This window comes from Physella acuta, unplaced genomic scaffold, assembly GCF_028476545.2.
Source record: "Physella acuta isolate Inbredline_101_S28 unplaced genomic scaffold, ASM2847654v3 ptg001863l, whole genome shotgun sequence".
Classification (NCBI taxonomy): Eukaryota; Metazoa; Mollusca; class Gastropoda; family Physidae; genus Physella; species Physella acuta.
This window is the reverse complement of record NW_026733369.1, coordinates 102,490-123,673: the sequence shown is the minus strand read 5'-3', so window position 1 is coordinate 123,673 and position 21,184 is coordinate 102,490. Positions and strand designations below refer to the sequence as shown.

Genomic DNA, 21,184 nt, shown 5'->3' with positions numbered 1-21,184 from the left:
CAAATTTGTTACAGATAACTCTTAGTAACAGTTTCTCTTTTATTACAGTAGTCTCCCTTAGGTCAGACGAGATGTCGAAGTCACTGCAGTGGATTTCTTAAATCGTTCAAGAATATTAAAGATCAAATTCAGTTGAAGCAATGAAATAAAGAAAAGTTAGACCTAAGGTTCATAGTCTCAGAGCAAATAGCGGTTTAATATTTAAAAAACCATGTAGATCTCTATGTTTTCTTTTTTTTTAATTATTTAAATCTAGATCAAAAATAGTACACTAAAAATAAAAAATAAACAATCTCAAGAGTCAATCTTTCTCATGACAATCAAGATCTAGATCTAGATCTAGTAGATCTAGAGAAAATAAGAAATCTAGATCTAGATCCAACTCGTACTCTAGATTCTAGAACACAGATCTAGATCTAGAGTAGAATCAATCTTATTCTAGATCTAGATCTATAATTTTAAAATAGATCTTATAGGCCTATAATTTATAATATATAGATTCTATCTAGATCTAGTCTAGGTCCAGAATTTAGTTCCTAGAAAATGGCTAGATCTACAATACATCATCTAGATCTAGAATTCAAGGCTAGTTTGAGTAGTTTCCAGGACCAGGTGACTGATGTCGATGAGTCTCTTACTTGGTGCCAGTTACTGAGTTAACAGTCTAGAATTTAGGTCTAGCTAATCAGCTAATGCCACTCTTGACTCTAGCTACTACTAGCTTGAGTTAGCAGTTAGAGTAGAGGGAGAATCTAGACCCCAGCAAGTGTCATTCTTGACTACTCTGTCTAGACTTCTAGAGTCTAGAGAACTATCAGTACTAGTCCTAGATCTAGTGACTCTTGATGTCTAGCTGACTCTAGCTACACCAGCTAGACTGGCTAGAGCAATACTTCAACATCTATAATCCAGCTAGTGTATACTAGTATAGACTCTGTAGTATGTAACAGGTTTTCGTACTACCCCTACCCCATTAGAATATTGATTAAAGCTATCTTTAAGTGTGCAGACATTTTTAAAAGCTTTCAACTTCATAAGTACTGGTTTTAAATACATTTTAGACATCAAGTGTAATATGGAGTGTACTGGTTATTGTAGCTTTGAGTTAGTTTTAGTGTAGTGGTCATCTGACAGAAAAAAATGGACTTTAAACATGGAGCTAAGATCTTTGGAAGTTAAAGTGCTGCTATTCATTGAATATAAATCATAGCAGAATTTTGTTTCTATAATTTAAAATTCTTTAAATCTTAAGAATTAAAGACTTTGGGAAGAAAATGGTTAGAGTAAATTAAACCAAAGAAAAAATGTCTGAGTAAAGTTAATATATTACACTACTGAATGGATGCAAATAATTTCCTTCCTTTCCTAGACATACAACATGGCAAGTGGAGGATCTCTTCATATGGAAGACCTGCTCCAGTTCCTGGAATCAGCTGATACCATAACAGACATCAAAGAAATTATACTTGAAAATTTGAAATCCAGTAAGCCAATGCTCATTTATTTTTTATATTTTAAAACTATTCTTTTTTTTAAGGATTTTTGTAATTTTTAATGTTAAATTTTATCAATCCAAAAATTTTAGCCAAAGAAACCTGGCTTATTCCTGCGCTGGTGGATTATTATTATCAAACACAGTCCTCTGATGTCCAAGAAATTCTGGCAGAGCTGCGGGATGCTCAAGCTAAGGCAAGTCTTGAACTGACTTTAAATAAATCTATAAAGACCTTGGGTTGAAACCATCTGTGTAGTTTTTCTTCTTGCTCTATATTGCTGCTGTAATAGTCCTTAAATTAATGAGAATAACTTTTCCTAGTGTGAGTCAGGTATCCATCAGAGCTGGGTGGCCACCTTTACTTTTCCCAACAGGTACCTTTCAGACGTGGGTGGACTCAGGGACATCCTGCATTCCCCAGTGCAGACTGAGATCTGAACTCAAAACGTTTGGGCTAGCAGTTTATCACTCTACCATTGGCCATGCTGTCCCACAAAACCTTGATATAATCTTCTGTTTATTCCTTCTCTCTTCTTGTTTGATTACTGCTGCCTCTCAAACCAATTCAGTGTTGGATTACTTCATGACTTGTTTTTTAACCTTCCAGGTTCTTCTGGACAAGTTATCAGATGGGCTTAAGTCAACAGAGAACAGGATACACGCCCTGCAGCTTATTCTGTTCCTTGTGTACAAGGAGCTGCCGTGGTGCCATCTGATAATGGAGACACAGCTGTTTGCATCAGTCATTAAAGGCCTGAAGGTTTGTCTTGGTCCCTGTACCCCTGTCTGCTTGATAGTTTAGAACTTTTACTTAATGAGATAAAGGAAGACAGATTTAACAGGGTGCGGTGTTGTGGGAGAGAGGAGTTATAACTATGTAGAAGAGTTGGAGAAAATGATAAAAGAAGTGGGGACTCAAAAGTATTGTTACCTCAGAAGTGACCTATTGGTAGAGTGTATGGTTGCTTACATGATAGTCTCAGGTTCAGATCTCGTTGCCAAGTCTATGGGACAGCTCTGCATCCACCTGGCTCTGATTGGTACCTGACTCACAAGAGAAAAGTAAAAAGTGTCTGGGTAGAGAACTGACCTTTATGTGCCCAAATCATGGAAAAAATTCGATTCACCTATACTATTGACAGTTTTGTTTTTTGATTTCTCTGTAAAATGTTTTTATTATGTAATTATAGCTAAATCTGTCACTAAGCTAAAACTACTGTATTTTTAACCTTCTGTTCCAGCAAAAGCATGTGTTAAAAGGTGACCTTGAGGTGCCCGCCATGATGACCTCCCTGATGATTGTGATCATCCTTTTGCCATCAGTTCCTGTCAGCATGGGCCCACACCTTTCCACGCTCTTTGAAATCTTTGGACGCCTTGCAATATTATGTGTTAAAAAACCTGGTGAGTTTCTCTATTAATTTTTGGACGCCTTGCAATATTATGTGTTAAAAAACCTGGTGAGTTTCTTTTTTATTTTTGGACGCCTTGCAATATTATGTGTTAAAAAACCTGGTGAGTTTCTCTTTTCATTTTTGGATGCCTTGCAATATTATGTGTTAAAAAACCTGGTGAGTTTCTCTTTTCATTTTTGGATGCCTTGCAATATTATGTGTTAAAAAACCTGGTGAGTTTCTCTTTTCATTTTTGGACGCCTTGCAATATTATGTGTTAAAAAACCTGGTGAGTTTCTCTTTTCATTTTTGGATGCCTTGCAATATTATGTGTTAAAAAACCTGGTGAGTTTCTCTTTTCATTTTTGGACGCCTTGCAATATTATGTGTTAAAAAAACCTGGTGAGTTTCTCTATTAATTTTTGGACGCCTTGCAATATTATGTGTTAAAAAACCCGGTGAGTTTCTCTATTAATTTTTGGACGCCTTGCAATATTATGTGTTAAAAAACCTGGTGAGTTTCTCTTTTCATTTTTGGACGCCTTGCAATATTATGTGTTAAAAAACCTGGTGAGTTTCTCTTTTCATTTTTGGACGCCTTGCAATATTATGTGTTAAAAAACCCGGTGAGTTTCTCTATTAATTTTTGGACGCCTTGCAATATTATGTGTTAAAAAAATTGATACGTTTCTCTATTAATTTTTGGACGCCTTGCAATATTATGTGTTTAAAAACCCGGTAAGTTTCTCTATTAATTTTTGGATGCCTTGCAATATTATGTGTTAAAAAACCTGGTTAGTTTCTCTTTTCATTTTTGGACGCCTTGCAATATTATGTGTTAAAAAACCCGGTAAGTTTCTCTATTAATTTTTGGACGCCTTGCAATATTATGTGTTAAAAAACCTGGTGAGTTTCTCTTTTGATTTTTGGACGCCTTGCAATATTATGTGTTAAAAAAAACCTGGTGAGTTTCTTTTTTCATATTTGGACGCCTTGCAATATTATGTGTTAAAAAACCTGGTGAGTTTCTCTATTAATTTTTAGACGCCTTGCAATATAATGTGTTAAAAAAATTGGTACGTTTCTCTATAAATTTTTGGACGCCATGCAATATTATGCGTTAAAAAACCTGGTGAGTTTCTCTATACATTTTTTGACACCTTGCAATATTATGTGTTGCAACCTGGGTTATTTTAATGAAATCATCTAAGAGTAGCTCAACACATCCTGTCAAGCTGCTGTGTGTTTTGAAATTCCTACCATGAATAATTTTTGTGAAACCATGTTGCTTGATACGTTTACTTAAGTTGGCATATTTGATAAACTAATCTAGATTTTTTGTAAACCAGATGGACCATAATATTGTTGGTTAAAAAAATTATTGAACACGAAATTTATAGTTAGCAGGATGTCCACCTTATAACTGTTATTGTTAATAGATCAGACCACAATTTTATCATCAATGGACCTTTCACCAAATGGGTTGTATACTGACTGACCTTTTGAACTAATTCAGGATCAACTTGTACATAATTATTTGCCTATTGTTTTCCTAATCATCACAGTCAACAATGTGTATGTTTCAGCATCCATTGATGAAGTGTATTTTCTGCACATTCAAGTTGCCTTGTACAGTTTATTTAACCGCCTGTATGGCATGTACCCCTGCACTTTTATTGCTTACTTGAATAAGTTTTACAGTCAGAAAGAAAATATTCATGTTTATGAAGAGGTGATTGTGGTAAGCCTCTTTTGTTTTCTGTCCTTTTATTTTTATTTTTCTAACCAGTTAATAGAATATATTATTTATCTGACTTTAAAAAGAAACCAACAACATTTCAAAATCCAAAGTGTTGCAAAAACATATAATGTTTGGATTTCTGATTGGTGTTATATTTGTAGATGTATGATGTTATCTATTTGACATTGTCTTTCCCTAGCCTATGTTAGAGAGAGTCCGTCTCCATCCGCAACTTGTTATTGGTCAAAAAGAATCAGAAACATCTTCCAGCAGGTGGGTTCACTAGTTTCAAGTACCAACACAAGATCCAACAATAGTAGATCCAATACAATATCCAACAATAGTAGAGCCAACAACACTAGATCCAACACAATACCCAATAGTTGTAGATCCAACAACACTAGATCTAACAACATTTGATTCAACAACACTAAATCCAACAACACAAGATCTAATAATTGTATATCCAACAACACTAGATCTAACAACATTTGATTCAACAATAGTAGAGCCAACAACACTAGATCCAACACAATACCCAATAATTGTAGTAGGTAGTCCAAACTGGCGAAAAAGTGCGTTTTATGGTCAGTTTTTGCGGTTTTCAAAAAAAAATTTCACTACTTCTAGTTGTCCTATAAGAATAAAAATTATATGTCAATAAAGTTTAAGTCTTTATCTGTCGTAATCTGGTATCTTTATATCTGTAACACATGTTTGAATGTGTTTTATATTTGTTTAAAAAGTATCAGTTACGTCAACAAATTTCACCGTTTTGCGCGTACCGATCGACCCCACACTGTTTCATTTGGTTGCGGCTTCGCGACGAAGCATCGTAGAAGCATAATCTTAATGTGCTTTTAAAGAGCGAATTCTAGTCTATCGTTTAATGTATAAATTGAAAAAATAACTTGCTTATTTCATTTAAAAAAATCAGTTTTTAAAATTTAAATGCCAATATATACACGAAAACAAACTAATTCTGTTTCAATTTTTACACCGATGTAAAGCTCACTTTTATAACTACTTTGTGTTGTAAATTCAAGTATTTCTGATTTACGTGCCCTCAATAAGCATGTAACCCTCGAGTCAACTTTTAGCCCGGGGTGAGTTGCTCGCCGAAAGGTTTTAAAGCTTGACGACCGATGATGCTAAACGGATTTTACCCTTGCTAGAGCCTTCAAACAAGTTGTAAGTATCATTTTTAAAGTTTCATTTCCATTTTAATAAATGAATTTTAAGTTTGAATGTCAGTTTGGTTTAATTAGTACACGTTATTAATGTAAATTTGAACGATACTAGTCCACGGTTTTGGCGTGTGAACTACGCTTGTACACAGGGTGTGTTTAGACGTGAAGCTATTTAATTCAGGACATTCTAGGGACTTGAAATATGGATGCACTTAACTATTAGATGCTAGTGTTTACTAATTCTTTAAAATCTATCGACTGGGATCAATGATAGGGTCGTATTACTACAGTTTATCTGGACTATCACGTCAAAATTATGAATCGACAAATTCAAAATGGCCACCAGACTATCCTGGTTACTATGTGGACGAACTCAATTATTTACAGGGAACGAAGGTTAAATACTTATAAAATATTAATGAAACACAAAAGAAATTTATAATTATAATAACTATACATTTTTATCAATTTATTTAAAACAAAAGACACTAAATTTTAAGGACTAATGTGATTATTTTTTTTATTTTCTGTTGTGCACTCTGATTCTGATTCCCCTGCTGAATAATGTGAAATGGTCTGCGCCAGTCTCCTTAATAAAATGTACCAGATCAATTTTTAGATGGTGGTGCAATTTATTAAGATTGTACATGTTGTGACTTAGTTTTAAATGTTATATTAGTTGTAAGTGTAAGTGTAAGCAGTACTAGTAGTATTTCTCATTATTTATTTATTTTATATGCATATAGTAACAATGAAGGACAGTTAAGTTGTCCTATAGGATGTTGAGAACCACAGTATGGCACCTTCGTCATTGGATATCTCAACCATTGTGGCACAAGCAACGAATATTTCATTCAATATAATTAATATTAAAAATATACTATCAAGTATAAATTACTTTTAACAAAAAGGTGTTTTCAGGCTTTTTCATGTTTCCAGCTACAGTCATAGGACAAATAGTAGGCCTACACAATAGGCTAGTAGTAAGTTTAATTATATTTTATTAATCACTAAATAAATTATTTATTCCATAGCTGGAGACATTTATGGTGGCTTATCCAGAACTTTCCTTACAAGGGAAGGGAAGGAGGCCAAGCCCCCCCCCCCCTACAGTTCCCAAAACATATCACTGACTCTTGATGCTCCACAAGATCAAGGTTGAGGGAAACAAGACATACAAAGATGTGGAGTTGTGGTTTTAAAAACTGTTCCCCCAAAGCAGTTATCAACCCGATAGGTTTGAATGTAGCATCAACTGCTACATCACTTGTAGGCATCACGTCTTTATTAGATTACATTACATTACTCCACTAAATTTTGATTCTGTTTCTCCTGCACTATATAACTGTGGCATTTTTTGAAAATAATATTTTAACTCATGTGATTTTTGAAAATAATGAACACATTCTTCCTGTTAATGTTACCAACACAATAGTTTTAGAGTTATTCTATGTCCAAAGCAAAAAAAAAAAAAAAAAAAATTAGAATTTTTTTTTTTTTTGAAAATAAAAGTGACCAAAACGCATTTTTGTCATTTTCAATTATTTTTTTACCTTAGAAAGACTCATTTTAGATGACTGAAAAAAATTGGGCATATATATTACAAACTTTGCAGTAACTTTACCAATTTCTACACTTCTATGTTATCTAGTTTAGAAAATATGGGTTCTCAAAAATGGCTCTTTTTGAAAATCAGTTTTTTACCAAATTTTACTTTTTTAAAAATCGCATAACTTTTTTATTTATTGAGATATTTTTATAAAATTTGTGGCATAGAGCTTACAATTAAAAGTTCTTTCATGACATATTCACTCCAGAAGTCTGCAATCAATAGTTAATTTCAGTTTGGACTACCTAATTGTAGATCCAACAACACTAGATCTAACAACATTTGATTCAACAACACTAAATCCAACAACACAAGATCCAACAATAGTAGATCCAACAATAGTAGATCCAACACAATACCCAATAATTGTAGACCCAACAACACTAGATCTAACAACATTTGATTCAACAACACTAAATCCAACAACACAAGATCCAACAATAGTAGATCCAACACAATACCCAATAATTGTAGATCCAACAACACTAGATCTAACAACATTTGATTCAACAACACTAAATCCAACAACACAAGATCCAACAATAGTAGATCCAACACAATACCCAATAATTGTAGATCCAACAACACTAGATTGATACTGGGTAGTAATATACACCTGAAGAGCAAGTAAAAACTACTGGGTTAACAGGCAATGTGTTAGAAAAATGCTTGAATCTACTTCTAAGTAAAAGCTGGAAAGAAAGAAAAAACATTTAAGTAATGTTAATATACTTCAATAAGTTTGGTGAATACTTTTTTATGCCGTAAAAAAACTGCTGTCTATGTGCAGATGGAAGAATCAAGAGACGCAAGACATTGTTGTGTCTTGTTCCAAGCTGTCCCTGGACCTGATAGAGGGGTCATGGGAGGACACTCACTGCCCAGTCTTTCACAGCATCCAGTCTGTAGACAAGTACCGCTACTACACCCAGAACATCCTGCGCTTAGAGAAGAATAAAGGTGAGCCTGTCAGAGCTAGGCACCATGAGTTCCATTTGTCCTCCATCTTGTTTTATTTTCCCACGTTTTCTTTAACTTGCAAAAACGTGGGGCGCCGTGATTTTCTTACAGTTTTTAATACTGTTGACTCTCTACAAGCTCCCTAATAAAAGTCAATAGTATTATCTAATCAATAGTAATATAACTTTTACTTCGGCGCCCCACGTTTTTCATCGCTTATAGTAGAGTGATCGCTTGCATTATTGTGATGTATAACATTTATTTTCTACTTTTTAGTTCAATCAAAAAACGTGGGTTTTTTAAAACTTTTTTAATGATTATTATTTGTAGTGAGTTCTGTCAGATCTAGGCACCATATTACTGCCAGTCTTATTCCTACCAGCCCTACCTGTCCCCTTTGCAACTAGTCTTATGGCTAAAAGTCTTATTTCTAACAGTCCTATTGCTACCTGTCTTATTTCTACCTGTCCTATTGCTAACTGTCCTACTAGTCCTATTGTTACTTGTCCTATTGCTAATAGTCCTATTGCTTACCAGTCCTATTGCTACATGTCCTATTGCTCCCAGTCTTAATTCTACGAGTCCTATTCCTTACCAGTCCTATTCCTTACCAGTCCTATTCCTACCTGTCCTATTCCTACCAGTCCTATTACTTACCAGTCCTATTGCTACATGTCCTATTGCTCCCAGTCTTAATTCTACAAGTCCTATTCCTTACCAGTCCTATTCCTACCTGTCCTATTCCTACCAGTCCTATTACTTACCTGTCCTATTGCTTACCAGTCCTATTTATTTATTACAGCAGCCACTGAGCCTCTCAGTGTTCCCCAGAACAAAAAAATCAAAGACTTTGTGTCCATAAGTTCCCTGCGCATGCCACTGGATGCCAGCGCAGTTGGTGAGAGCCCCTCTGTGCTGATTGGCTTGTCTACACCACCATCTTCTCAACGTACAACACCAGCGGCGTGTCTGGTAGAGACAACCACTCCCACTGGTGGGTTTTCAATTTGTCAAGTCACTTTTGGTTATTTAGTCAACTTTTTCATGTTTAGGAACTTAATGAAATGCAGAAAAGTAACATCTGGTCAACTTTTTTATGTTTGACAACTTAATGATACTCAGTAAAGTAACATATGGTTGTTTAGTCAACTTTTTGATGTTTGGCAACGAAATAAAACAAACTCTATAAACTAGATAATATTGACCTGTTGTTGAATTTCAGCTGGTCAGACAGAAACCCCTGACCTGACCCCTACCCCTAGGCTGCAGACGCCTTGTCAAATTGATGATGGTGAAAAAGTAAACGTTAATTTTCACTTCAATATATCCCGTACAATAATATTAGTTCTCAGCAAACAATGTTAAAATAATTAGCTTTCTTCTACGAGTTTCAGAAAACTTAACCTAATTAGTAGTTTTCTGTTTAAAATTCCTAATGTTATTTTTAGTGAATAGTTGCATGTAAATTAAATTAACTTTTTTCTGATGAACTCTTCTGATTGGAATATTTCTTGTATTTCTAGACGCCGTCTAGTGGTACTAAAGGACTCTTCCAGCCATCATATGACAGCAGGAGGCCAACAGTTGTTGCCCCTAGGGTGTCGACCACCGTGCCCCACTCCACCCCAGTGACACCAGGGTCCTACAGCGTGTACTCCCCAGCCACGCCTACCATCGCAAACAACGACCCATCCCCAATCAGGTCTCTATCTCTCTTTGTTAATCTTCAGGGCTTATCGTGGTGCAGCTTGCCCAAGTTCAATATAATTTTTATTTTAAATAACCACCATGGCAAGTAAAGAAACAAAAGTACATTTTTGTAACACTGGTCCTTATGAAGTAGGGAGCATCTGTAAACAACCTCAACATCTCAAAGGTTTCTTTGGACAACAGAAACTATTTTTACTGTTTTATATTCAATGGTAAAGAGAAAGTTACCCTTTAAAATCTGGTGGCCCATGACATAGAGTTCACCTGTTTCTGTGACCTTGACATAGTAAAAGAAAAACATAAAGAATCCTCTTTAGACCTAGCAAACCATTGAGCACAGGATGTAGAGTTCATAGATTTCTTGACCTTGGCATATGAAGGGAAGATGTGGTCAGTACTTTACCCAGCAACCTCTACTTTCCCTAACATGAGTTAGGTACCCATCAGAGCTGGGTGGACTCAGGGACATTCTACTGACTTGGACCGGATTCAAACTCGAGACTTTCAGGTTAGCAGCCTAGCGCTCTACCGTTTAGACCAGGCTGTCCTTTGACATAGTGTGTTGAGTAATATTCCCTGCTACGATTACTTTAACTAATTTGAGTCAGGTACCCATCAGAGCTGGGTGTGCTCTACCATCTGACCACACCGTCCCATTGTTTTAAATTTGGCACTGTCTAAACTGAATGGACAACCCTGTACACTGGAGTAGGTAGACCTGAAATTTTTATTCAAACTTATACATTAACATTCTTATTTTTTTATTTTAGCTCTAAAATCAGTGCATTTTCTGCCCCTCAAAGTTCACCTAGTACAGCTATTAGAAGTATTCAGTTCATTCAACCTTTGGCTGAAAAGGATGAGGTAATAGAGCAGATTTAAACTTTAAGGAGAGAAAAGTGAGTGAAAAGTGGCCAGGAGTCCACAGTAGCTGATATTGTTTTATTTACTTACATACACAGCTGAAGACAGTTAGTAGCGTGCCTGAGGAGACAGCCCAGCAGGAAGAAAAAAGAGAGTGTGTATCAGTGGATGCTTTAAATCATGTGATCAGTAACATCTCAACTCCAGAGATAGGTAGTGTAACTCTTTTTTCTCAATGTTTATATTAGACTAGTTTTATACTACTAGCATAGTTTGTATTAAAAAGCAAATATATTTCTTCCTAAATCTTCCATGGGAGTATAAGACCTACAATATTGGCTCTAGTCTGAAGGCTGTTATATCACTCTAAGACTTCTGTTGAATGTATTTTCTTTTTTGTAAACACTGAGTGGGTATACGGTCATGACTAGGCTGACTAGGATCCTCTACTTGAGCCAGACAATGCTGTCCTGGCAATCTGTCACCTCATAACACACTTCTCACACCTGAGTCAGCGTGGGTCAAAAGTTTTCTTCCATACTGCAGCACACACTTATGTTAACCTTACTCATGTTTTCAGATACCTTGGATCAAGAGGTGGAGGAGATCAATGAAAGAGAAGACAAGTTTGATGAGAGAAACAGTCCAACATCTTCTATAACCACTTTAATCTCACAGCCAGATATGACTGCTGAATCAGTTAGACAGGTGATCTTAGTTTTTTTACTGCTGAAACTGTACTGAATCAGATTGGGGGTATTTCAGTATCACTAAACCTTTATCTTAGCTTTTTAAAGAATAACCCAAAGATTAAAGTTTAAATTGATTTAAGGAATTATTAAGTGTATTTTTTTAATTATTTTTTTTTTAGTTATTGCTGCTTATTCACACTAGGTAATATATGTTTTTTTAACAGTTTATGAAAAAAGTGAACAGAATTCGGTTCAACAGTTTGACCTCCAACTCTTCATCTGACTATGACACGGCTTCACTGACCCATGGTTCCCGCCACCAAAACACCAGACGCCCTAGATCATGCCCGCCATTCAAGCGCCGTGACAGGCAGGTGACATCAGAGAAGGTGCCATCTACAAGAGGCAGGAAACAAGGGGATGTAAACAATGCTGGACAACAGCCGTCAGATGAAACTTGCTCTAGTAAATTTTTATAATATTGATATGGTTCCCAAAAAAAAAACGCACAAAGGTATAAAGCGAAACTGAAAATCTGGCAAATAGAAAAAGCATAAGTTCAAACTCATTATGTTTAATCCAGTTTAATTTTGTCATATTTAATGGAAAATTTGGTTTATTATACTACATTTTCCTTGTGGTCATTCTTTACTAACATATGAGTTATAGATTTAAAATAAAACTTCCCAATTTTGTGCTTTTGTGCACAATTTTCTGTTTTGCTTTTACCTGAAGCTCTTCTTTCCGGGCACCGATTGATAGCCATCATATGAATTTTTGTCTAGTTCGTTTTTGAAATTCTAAATGTAGCACTTGTTTTATTTAAGTTAACCTAATAATACACAGGCTGGAATATTGATTCAAAAATATTTTCAATTTGGGTTTTAAATGAGTTTTTTATTTCTTTTTTTAAAAATGAAAATGACAAAAATTTTAGTGCTGGTTAGTTAAAGGTAATAGAATATTTCAGAATTCTGTTGACCAAAAAAGTAAATATTGTAATATTGCAAAATTCCTATGAATAGAAACCTTTTATTTTCAGATTGTGCCAATCATCACATTGAGACGTGTAAGACATGCAAGGCCCACCAGCTGGCCCATGAGTCATCGGTGGAGGTGCCGCCATTGCCTGCTCTCGTCAACCCAGTATTCCAGTACATTTTTGCCCCATCCAAATTAGCCATCTGCAGCAACTGCCATCAGCAGCTGCTTGTGACGTCCAACCAGGCACAACATGCTGGCACAACTTTAACTACTGTCAAAGGTGAGTGGCCAGATTTTTGTAATAGTGTTAAAACTAGACACTCTCTTTTTAATAAACAATAGCTGATAAACTTTAGTTTGAGGTGTTTCAGTTTTCAATCAATGGTAATCTGCTTTTAATAGTGTAACTAGCGTAAACTTTAACCTTTGGTTTGTATTTAAGCATTAGAGTATACTTAAAATGTATAGAGTTAATTAAAACCCCAAAAAATTAAGTTAGTGTAAATGACCGTTCCAATAACTGTGAAGATGACCTGTTACTCCCCACACTACCAGGCAATGAAGTGGCCCTGTTCAGCACAATGTCCCAGTCAGAGCTTCTGGACAGGCACATCAAGCTGGGCTCTGAGATCTATGCCAAGGAGCTGGTTAGGCTGCCCTTGACATGCAAGGACTCCACTAACTGGACACATTTTGGGGGTTAGTTTCTTGTTTTTGTTTTCTTGATGCTTGATTCATTACAAATCAAGTAAAAAAAAATGTTATCCTGGTCATTTTTAATGAAATGATGTACTTTATTTTTAAATATGGGTTATTAATTTTTACTTTTCTTGACTGAAAGAGCAAATTATTCTGATCCAAATCAGGCAAAGTAAAATCTGTTATATAAATAATATTTGACTCTTTGACCGAAAACATTTTCAAGTATTAAAAAAAAAATATGTACAGTAAATTAAAAAACAACACTTTTTGTTTTTACCTCTATTTGACTTTACAACCCTTTATGAGGGCTAAAAATGTTGTAAGATGGCTTGCGCCTCCTCTTCCAAAATCTACCTACTTGATTATTATTGGGTTCTCCAGAATTGGTCTATGGAAAATTTCTTTACACTATGTACACTGTGGCTGTGATAACTAACTGTTTAACACAACTACAGTAACTATCAGCAACATACAGCATATTTTTTTAACATCTACTTATCACTAGATTAACAGACTAAAAGTAAAACAAATTAGGTAGGCCTAATATATTCATATAGGTTCAATGCAAAAGAGAAACAAGACAATAACAATTGTGAATAGACCTCAGTCCATCATGTGCTGGATACTGATCACACTGCCAGCTCTACATTACCACCTTAAATGCCTCTGGTCACACACTATCCATCTTCTTAGCACATGTCAACTGTCACTCTCCATGTGATCATCTGTCATTTCACAAACTACACACTGCAATCAAGGGGGTTAACCATCATGTAGTAAGGGACACAACTCTTCTCTCTTACAGGCATCCCTCCTGTTGATGAGGTCAACATTGTCAGAGGTCAGGTCCTACTTCTGCACAACCAGCTCATGTACGAGCGCCACAAGCGAACCAATCACGCCAAACGAAACCGCCGTCTGCTGCGTAGGATAACTAACATGATAATGTTAGAAGAGCAGCAAAAAACTTTGGTAAGAAAATAACATTGTTTAGAAATTGTTCACATTAGTTACAATAACTGAATGGTAGGGAATTGTTTGTGATTCAGAATGATGGGATTAATGCTTTGGGTTATCAAGTGAGAGTAGTCTTTGTTCTGGTTGTGATTGTATTTGTATTGTGAAAGAATTTTGTGGGGAAAAATTGTTACAATTGAGAGGTATTTTAATGACTTCTACAGCTGGACCAGGTTCGTATGCACGAGCAAACCATTCAGCAGCTGAACATCAGCGTCAAGCTGTTGCAGGAAGAGAACAGAAAACTCAAACAGAGCCAGGAGTCTGACGAATATGAAAAACTGGTTCAGTTTCGGTAAACCAAAACAACTTTTAAGCATTTGTCTTAGGCTACAACAAGAAGTCATATATTAAAATGTTAATTATTGTGGCTTATGTTGATGACCAATAGGACAAGCCTGTTTAGGTTAGACCTACAGTTTATATTTTAAAACTTTATTTATTGTGGCCTACTTTGATGACCAACAGAACATGTTCATATTTTAACACATTATTTATGGTGACCAACAGAACATGTTCATATTTTAACACATTATTTATTGATGACCTACAGGACATGTCTGAAGGAAAACAAAGACTTGAAGGCTTCTAGTGTTGTGCTGAAGAACCTGCTGCTCACACAGAAAGAGGATTACGACAAGCAGCAAAAGGTCAATTTTCTTTTTGTTTTATGGCTTTTCAAAGTGAATAGTTAAATTGAATTTGTTTTTTAACTGTAAATTTTTTAATTTTTTATTTTTATTTTCATTTAACTATTAAAGAAATTGTCAAATTTTATTAAAAAATGTAGATTGTAACATTTTTTTAAACAAACAAGTCCAACAGTTTAAGTTATGGCTGTCTACATTTTTACCTAGTTAATTAAATTATGGTTTCCATTTTTCATCATCAGAAATTAGACAACGTTCAACACCAAAACTTGGAAAATGAGAAAGAATTAGAGATTTGTCGTGAGAGACTAGCCAATACAGAAAAACTAAAAGAAACAGTAAATATCATGATTTTTCTCATACTATGTCTCGGAAATTGCCATTTAGTGTTAGTTAATCGTTGATTTTTTTAAAATGAATTTTAAAAAATTATTTTATTGAATTTTATCATCTGTATGTTTACTTTTAAAAATCAATTTTTTTTTTGTTTAATTCCTGAAAAAATCAACTCCATTGATTCTAAACATATTTGTCTTTGATATATTTGTTCTTAATGCCACTAATTGATAATGAACCATGTTTTTGACGCCCCTCTAGGTATTCAGGCTGCGTAAAGAACTTCTACTTCTGCAAGAACTCTATCAGAAATGCCAGGAGAAGCTCCATCAGAGCAGGACTCCTTCATCTGTCAAAACAGAGGAGTCTTACTTGATCAACTCCCTCAAGATGCAGATTGACGGTTAGCTGTTTTTCTCTATATTTCACTTGTAGCTGATAGTTTTTCTTTTTGTAGAACACGGATATTATTGTTAGAGTAAAACAGTCAAAAATTTGTGTAATGGCCAAGATTGCTATATAGGCTATAATAATGCGGTTTGCTGTTTTTCTTTATATTTCATGTGTAGCTGGTAGTTTTTCTGTTGGTTGAACACTGTATCATTGTTAGAGTTTAAAACAGAGTAAAAAAATTATTTATGGCCAAGATTGCTATATAGGCAATAATATGACAGTTTGCTGTTTTTCTCAATACTTAACTTGTAGCTGGTAGTTTTTCTCTTGGTTGAACACAGATATCATTGTTAGAGTGTAAAACGGAGTCAAGATTAGTTTTCTTCTCGCACACTGCCTTATCAGCTATAATATTTTTGATATGACAGTGTTTCAGAAAAAAAAGAAGTATCATTTTTTAAAATAAAGTACGACACTCTTGATTTCACAAAATCTTGTATTAAACCCGGGTTAGTTTTATTTATTTATCTTGTTTGTTGAGTTTAGATCTGACAAAAGAAAACAAGAAGAAAACCCTATTGCTTGATGCCTATCAGACAAGAGCTTTTGAGTTGGAAGAACACCTGAAGACAAAAGTAGGCATTACAATAAACTTTCATTAGTGATGGAAATGTTTTTTTAGTTCATTTTTCTTGAGGCTTGATTTTAAAATTTATTTTTCTTGGCTTAAGGTACCATTGTATGAATGTTGTGTGGAGATATTTCTAGTATCTTGAAGCAAAAATTGTATTTTTACTGATTGTAGTGTTGACTGTTTGTATTCTTACAGGATCAAATTATACTAATGTCAGCTAACTTTAATTCCCTTAAAATAGCTTTTTTGTAATAAATTCTAATTTATGACTTGTTACAGAGATGAAAAATGAAGTGATTGGAATGAATGTATTAGTATTAATGTTTTTATTTTTCATAAGTATGATTATTTATTATTCATCAGGACATAGCAATAAATGACAGCAAGAGGAACTTTGAAGTTTCTAAAAGCTCACATACTGAGCAACTTCAGGTATTGTATGCCTAACAGAATAAAGATTTATAATTAGCCAGTTGAGAAACTGGTTCCCAGAACAATGCGCAAGTGAAAACTGAATCTTCACAAACAGAAAAATACACAAATACAAATCAACTATATTAAAACAATAACTTTTAGCACATTTTTCTGATCACCAAAAACCATTGACAAATAATAAATTTTGCTTTATACAATATGAACCTCAATATTTTAGTTATAATTCAGTAGCAAGTTTTCTATTTATTTCTAGGCTGCTGAGGAACACTGCAAAAGTATGGTCCACATCATTCAGCAATTGGAGGTCAAGGTTATGGAGCTCACCTGTCAGTTGGACCAGGCAGCTCACAAAAAAATGATGGAGGCTCGTGCTGCTCAACTCAAGAGTAGCGCCAACAGTGGCAAAACACTGGAAGTTTCTAAACAAAGCCCAGCAGTAACCCAGTCCCAGGTGGAGCCAGATAAAACTGTGCAACCAGATGCCAAACAGGACACTCAGATTGCCAGCTTGGATATCAGTAAGGAAACAGCAAGTGTGGTTGTTGCAAGTAACACAGTCTCCATCTGCAGTTCAACTTTTGTTGACGACCCGCCCATGCAGGGCAGCCAGCCGTCTTTCATATCTGGTCATTTCCCATCCAGAGACATTGACTCTGGTGCTGCCAGCAGATCCTCCTTCAGGGGGGACAGTGATATCAGCTTTGCATCCATTTCAGAACAAAGCCACACAACGAAAGACAGTGGATGTTGGCCAAAGGAATAAAGATTCTTCCGTTTACGATGTGAAGAATTTTTCTTTTTAAAAAATTCATAAACCATTTTATGATTATTAGTTGGGGAAAAAAAGCAAGTTTTTTTTTTACTTCTGTGATTTTGAAACATAAATTATTGAAAATAATGAAAAGCTGTGGTGGATAAAACATGCTTACACTTAAATCACAGATTTTGTTTTGCTTGCTAGTCATTCTATGAATTCCAGTCCACGAATTTTAAATTTTTATTGATGTTACTTACCAGAAAGTCTAGTCAAAGTGTTATTTTTTAAAATTGATTTTGCGGCTTGTTCTAATTGTCCAAGAAAAAAGAAATTTCAAAATGGAGAATTCTTTTAGTTTGAAACTTGTATATGTGGAAGATGTCAGGCATGTTTGAATGAATAATTTTTTAGAGTAAAAATTGCAATTTAAATAATGCTAACCCATCTTTAGAACCGTGATCTATTGTTAGGGCTACCTGGCTAGCCAACCTTTAGAATCGTGATCTACTGATTTAAGCTACCTTCCTAGCCCACCTTTAGAACCATGATTTATTGGTAAGGGCTACCTTATATTGGTTGTAGTAACCAGAATCTCAGCAGTTTAAAATTTGTGTGTGATCTTTCCTGTTTGTGAGCATAAGTTAACTCCCCCTGCAACTAATTACAGTATTGTAAAGAATATTGTAAAATTATTTGCCTTTATTTCACTGTAGGTACTTTCACTTGCTGTACGCTTTGCATGGTTTTTTGTTTTTTTTTTACTTTTATATATACAGTTTATTTGAAAACTGTATTTCTTTTGAGAAAATATCTGAGTAAGTATTTGGTCAATCCAGGAATTGTTTTTTGTTTTGTTTTTTCTCTCATTATGCAGAAAATGTCTTAGATAATATTATGGAGGGTTGTGGCATGTAGAAATAGGATAGGAGGCTTGTGTCAAAATTGGCATGTTGTTGTTTATAATAGTACATAGTTTATAATATGTACATGATCACTAACAAGCAACCCACAATGTCAGATAAGTTAGGCAATTGCAAGTCAATTGCTGCTGAGGATTTCAGTCAAACAAACTTAAATTTATTAAAACACAAATTTCTAGAATCTTAAAAATGTGAATCTTATTCTACCCTAGAAAAAAAAATTTTAAATTATAATTAAAATATTATCAATAAAAAACCTAAAGTAAGAATTCGCTGACAGATCTAATATTCTAAAGCAGTGTTTCTTAAACTGATTTCGATGCGTCAGTCTCAGGGGTTTGGCAGATATCAAGACACACACCAGACTTATTTAATACGTGCTTCGGATGAACGATAGAACTATTAAGAAGGGTTCAGTGAATGTGCATATGAAATTGTGGAGGTGTTTGTACCTCCAAAAAGGTTAAGAACCACATTAGTAAAGCTAATGTATCTCTCTAACAATTATTTATTATATTTCTACAGATCATAATAGATTTTTTTAATTAAAGCACACCAAAGTTATAATTTGCTTATTGTTTTTGTATTATTAGAATACTATTTAAAACATTCCAGTTTTTAACTGATGCTCTTCATAATAACTTCAAATAATTTTTGCTTGCTTTGTCTGAACTGCATAACATTCTTTGAGACACAGGTGGAGAAAATAGTAAACTTCCAGTATTTTAAGTTTTCTTTGAAAAAATTAAACTGTGATTAAGTTAAAGCAGCTCAAGTTAATCAAGGTTGTGTAGTAATTATTGGAGAAGAAAATAGATATGTACTTACAAAGTTTGTGGGTCTATGTCCATTTTCTATTGTTTAAAATTTACGTTTTTAACATAATTTAACTTAACATTAAATAAGTTAAATATTATTGATAATCAGTTTTTTTATTTACAAACTGCTGTTTAATTATCATACATGTTAATCAATTGAGAACAGGAAACAAAAATGCCAGTACTAATTGCTAAGTGATCACTACAAATAGTACAAATATAACTTTCATTAAGTTTTTTTTTTTTTTATTGTATTAATTTAAACAAGTATTTTTATGTAAACATCTTTTGAGAGTTAATATAAGTATAAGGAGTCTTTAAAATTACTTTTCAACTGCAGTAACTGGAGTTGAACAAATACAATTTTAAGTTTTTGTGCCTCTTCAATTTTCAGTCATAGCTTTTAAAACTTTGAGTAAAAGTACATAATTTGTTGCTTTTTTTTATTTACTATAAACTAAACATTAAAGCATTATTGTCTTTATAATTAACTTAAAGTAATATTTTCAGTGTTATAAAAACTAGGAATAAAAATAAAACTTTTTAAATGCTCAGATTAATTGTATTTTTTCCAGTTATATGATTAACTGAAAAATGTCGAAATTAAATCCAGTATTTCATGTTAAAACACATGTTCTTAAATCAAATACAGTATTAACTTTGATATTCATTAATGTTCTAGCAGTGGTGAGTTTTTTGTGTTAGATTAGCAATTTCTATCTTGTTTTTGAGGAATATGGCTTTTAGTGAAAATTGTGTTAGCACTATGTTTCCCTTTATTAAAGAACAATACTAGTTTTAATATTAAATTTATTTCTTATAGTGCTTGTTACACCCATAACTAAGAGATTGTATTATCTCATTGTAAGTGCCTCGCCATTATTTCAGCTGAATTTTTTTAGGATCGTTGAAATTGTTTTTTAAACTTACAGTTACAAATTTTCATGTTTTGAACTAATCTGAAAGTGATTTATTTTTTAATAATCCAGCAAATAATTAACTAGTTTAATTGAAGATAATAGTACTTGAAACTGTTTTATCTATGTATTTCTATTGATTATACAAAAACATTGAATAATTTTGTCACTAAAGAACTTTTGACATTAATTCAGTTATTCTCATTAATATGAATTGAGAAAAGGTGATTTTTTTTTGTTTGTAAAATAAATAATTGTGAAGGTATAACAATGCATGATGTATATTATTTATATTTTCACCTAAGTACATTAAACACAGTTTAAATGCACCTAGACTGTAGCAGAAGTTTTTATTTGCTTAGTTAGTATCTAGTCGACTTTGTAAACAGATTTCAACTGTGGCAAGTCAACATTTGTTGTATTGTACAATATCCTTGGCAAACAACTTACATATGTTTAGTAAATTATCAATATTGTTGCACTGTAATCAATGCCAGTGTTTTAAATGTACTATTTTGATCCATTTAACCCTCTATTGTCGAAAGATATCCATAAATAAGGCTTTGACACATAAAAGGACATTATCTGGGCATTAAAAAGGCTGTTCAGACAACTAATATTTTTGTAACTTGTGTCATATGTACAGAAAATGTACTATGGTACAAAGTGGTTATCTTGTCATATGTATGTTTAGGAAATGTACTGACATAATCCAATGTACTGACGTAATCTATGGTTTTTAAAATAAGCCTGTATGCTGCTTCCAACACCAAGTTTTATAAGTTTTAAATAGTATTAACTCTACTTACAAAAAACTGAACTTACTAAACGCTGAGTGCCTCAGTAGCTGCCAGAGTTTTATTTTACATTGTTTTCTTGATGTAACTTATTTTAGAATTGATAAATTCAGCGTCTGATGGCTCGTTTTTTTTGTATATTCAATTGTCTAATGTATTAATTTGTAAT

The 21,184-nt window shown here is 33.8% G+C and overlaps 1 protein-coding gene across 2 annotated transcripts; it reads left to right on the top strand.

Annotated features, from left to right (window-relative positions):
- Positions 1-55: 55 nt before the first annotated feature.
- Positions 56-20,451, top strand: LOC131930865 (hamartin). Of its 2 annotated transcripts, none has more exons than XM_059287525.1 (25): positions 56-167; positions 1,370-1,484; positions 1,586-1,689; positions 2,103-2,255; positions 2,737-2,899; positions 4,476-4,630; positions 4,830-4,903; positions 8,220-8,389; positions 9,192-9,383; positions 9,612-9,688; positions 9,913-10,091; positions 10,870-10,963; positions 11,062-11,176; positions 11,544-11,671; positions 11,880-12,120; positions 12,698-12,919; positions 13,195-13,338; positions 14,147-14,313; positions 14,523-14,653; positions 14,912-15,008; positions 15,251-15,346; positions 15,606-15,747; positions 16,284-16,372; positions 16,735-16,803; positions 17,060-20,451. In XM_059287525.1, the coding sequence occupies exons 2-25, from the start codon at positions 1,379-1,381 to the stop codon at positions 17,567-17,569; spliced, it is 3,618 nt and encodes a 1,205-aa protein (XP_059143508.1). In that variant the 5' UTR covers positions 56-167; positions 1,370-1,378; the 3' UTR covers positions 17,570-20,451. The 2 variants fall into 2 exon arrangements, with proteins under 2 accessions (XP_059143508.1, XP_059143507.1); XM_059287524.1 differs by having other exon boundaries at positions 56-213.
- Positions 20,452-21,184: the final 733 nt, after the last annotated feature.

Excerpts from the sequence above, each read along its gene's own strand:
- LOC131930865 (XM_059287525.1), top strand. The coding sequence starts at position 1,379 with ATGGCAAGTGGAGGATCTCTTCATATGGAAGACCTGCTCCAGTTCCTG. Across the intron at positions 4,904-8,219 it reads TCAGAAACATCTTCCAGCAG|ATGGAAGAATCAAGAGACGC; the intron begins GTGGGTTCACTA and ends GTCTATGTGCAG. Across the intron at positions 14,654-14,911 it reads GAAAAACTGGTTCAGTTTCG|GACATGTCTGAAGGAAAACA; the intron begins GTAAACCAAAAC and ends GATGACCTACAG.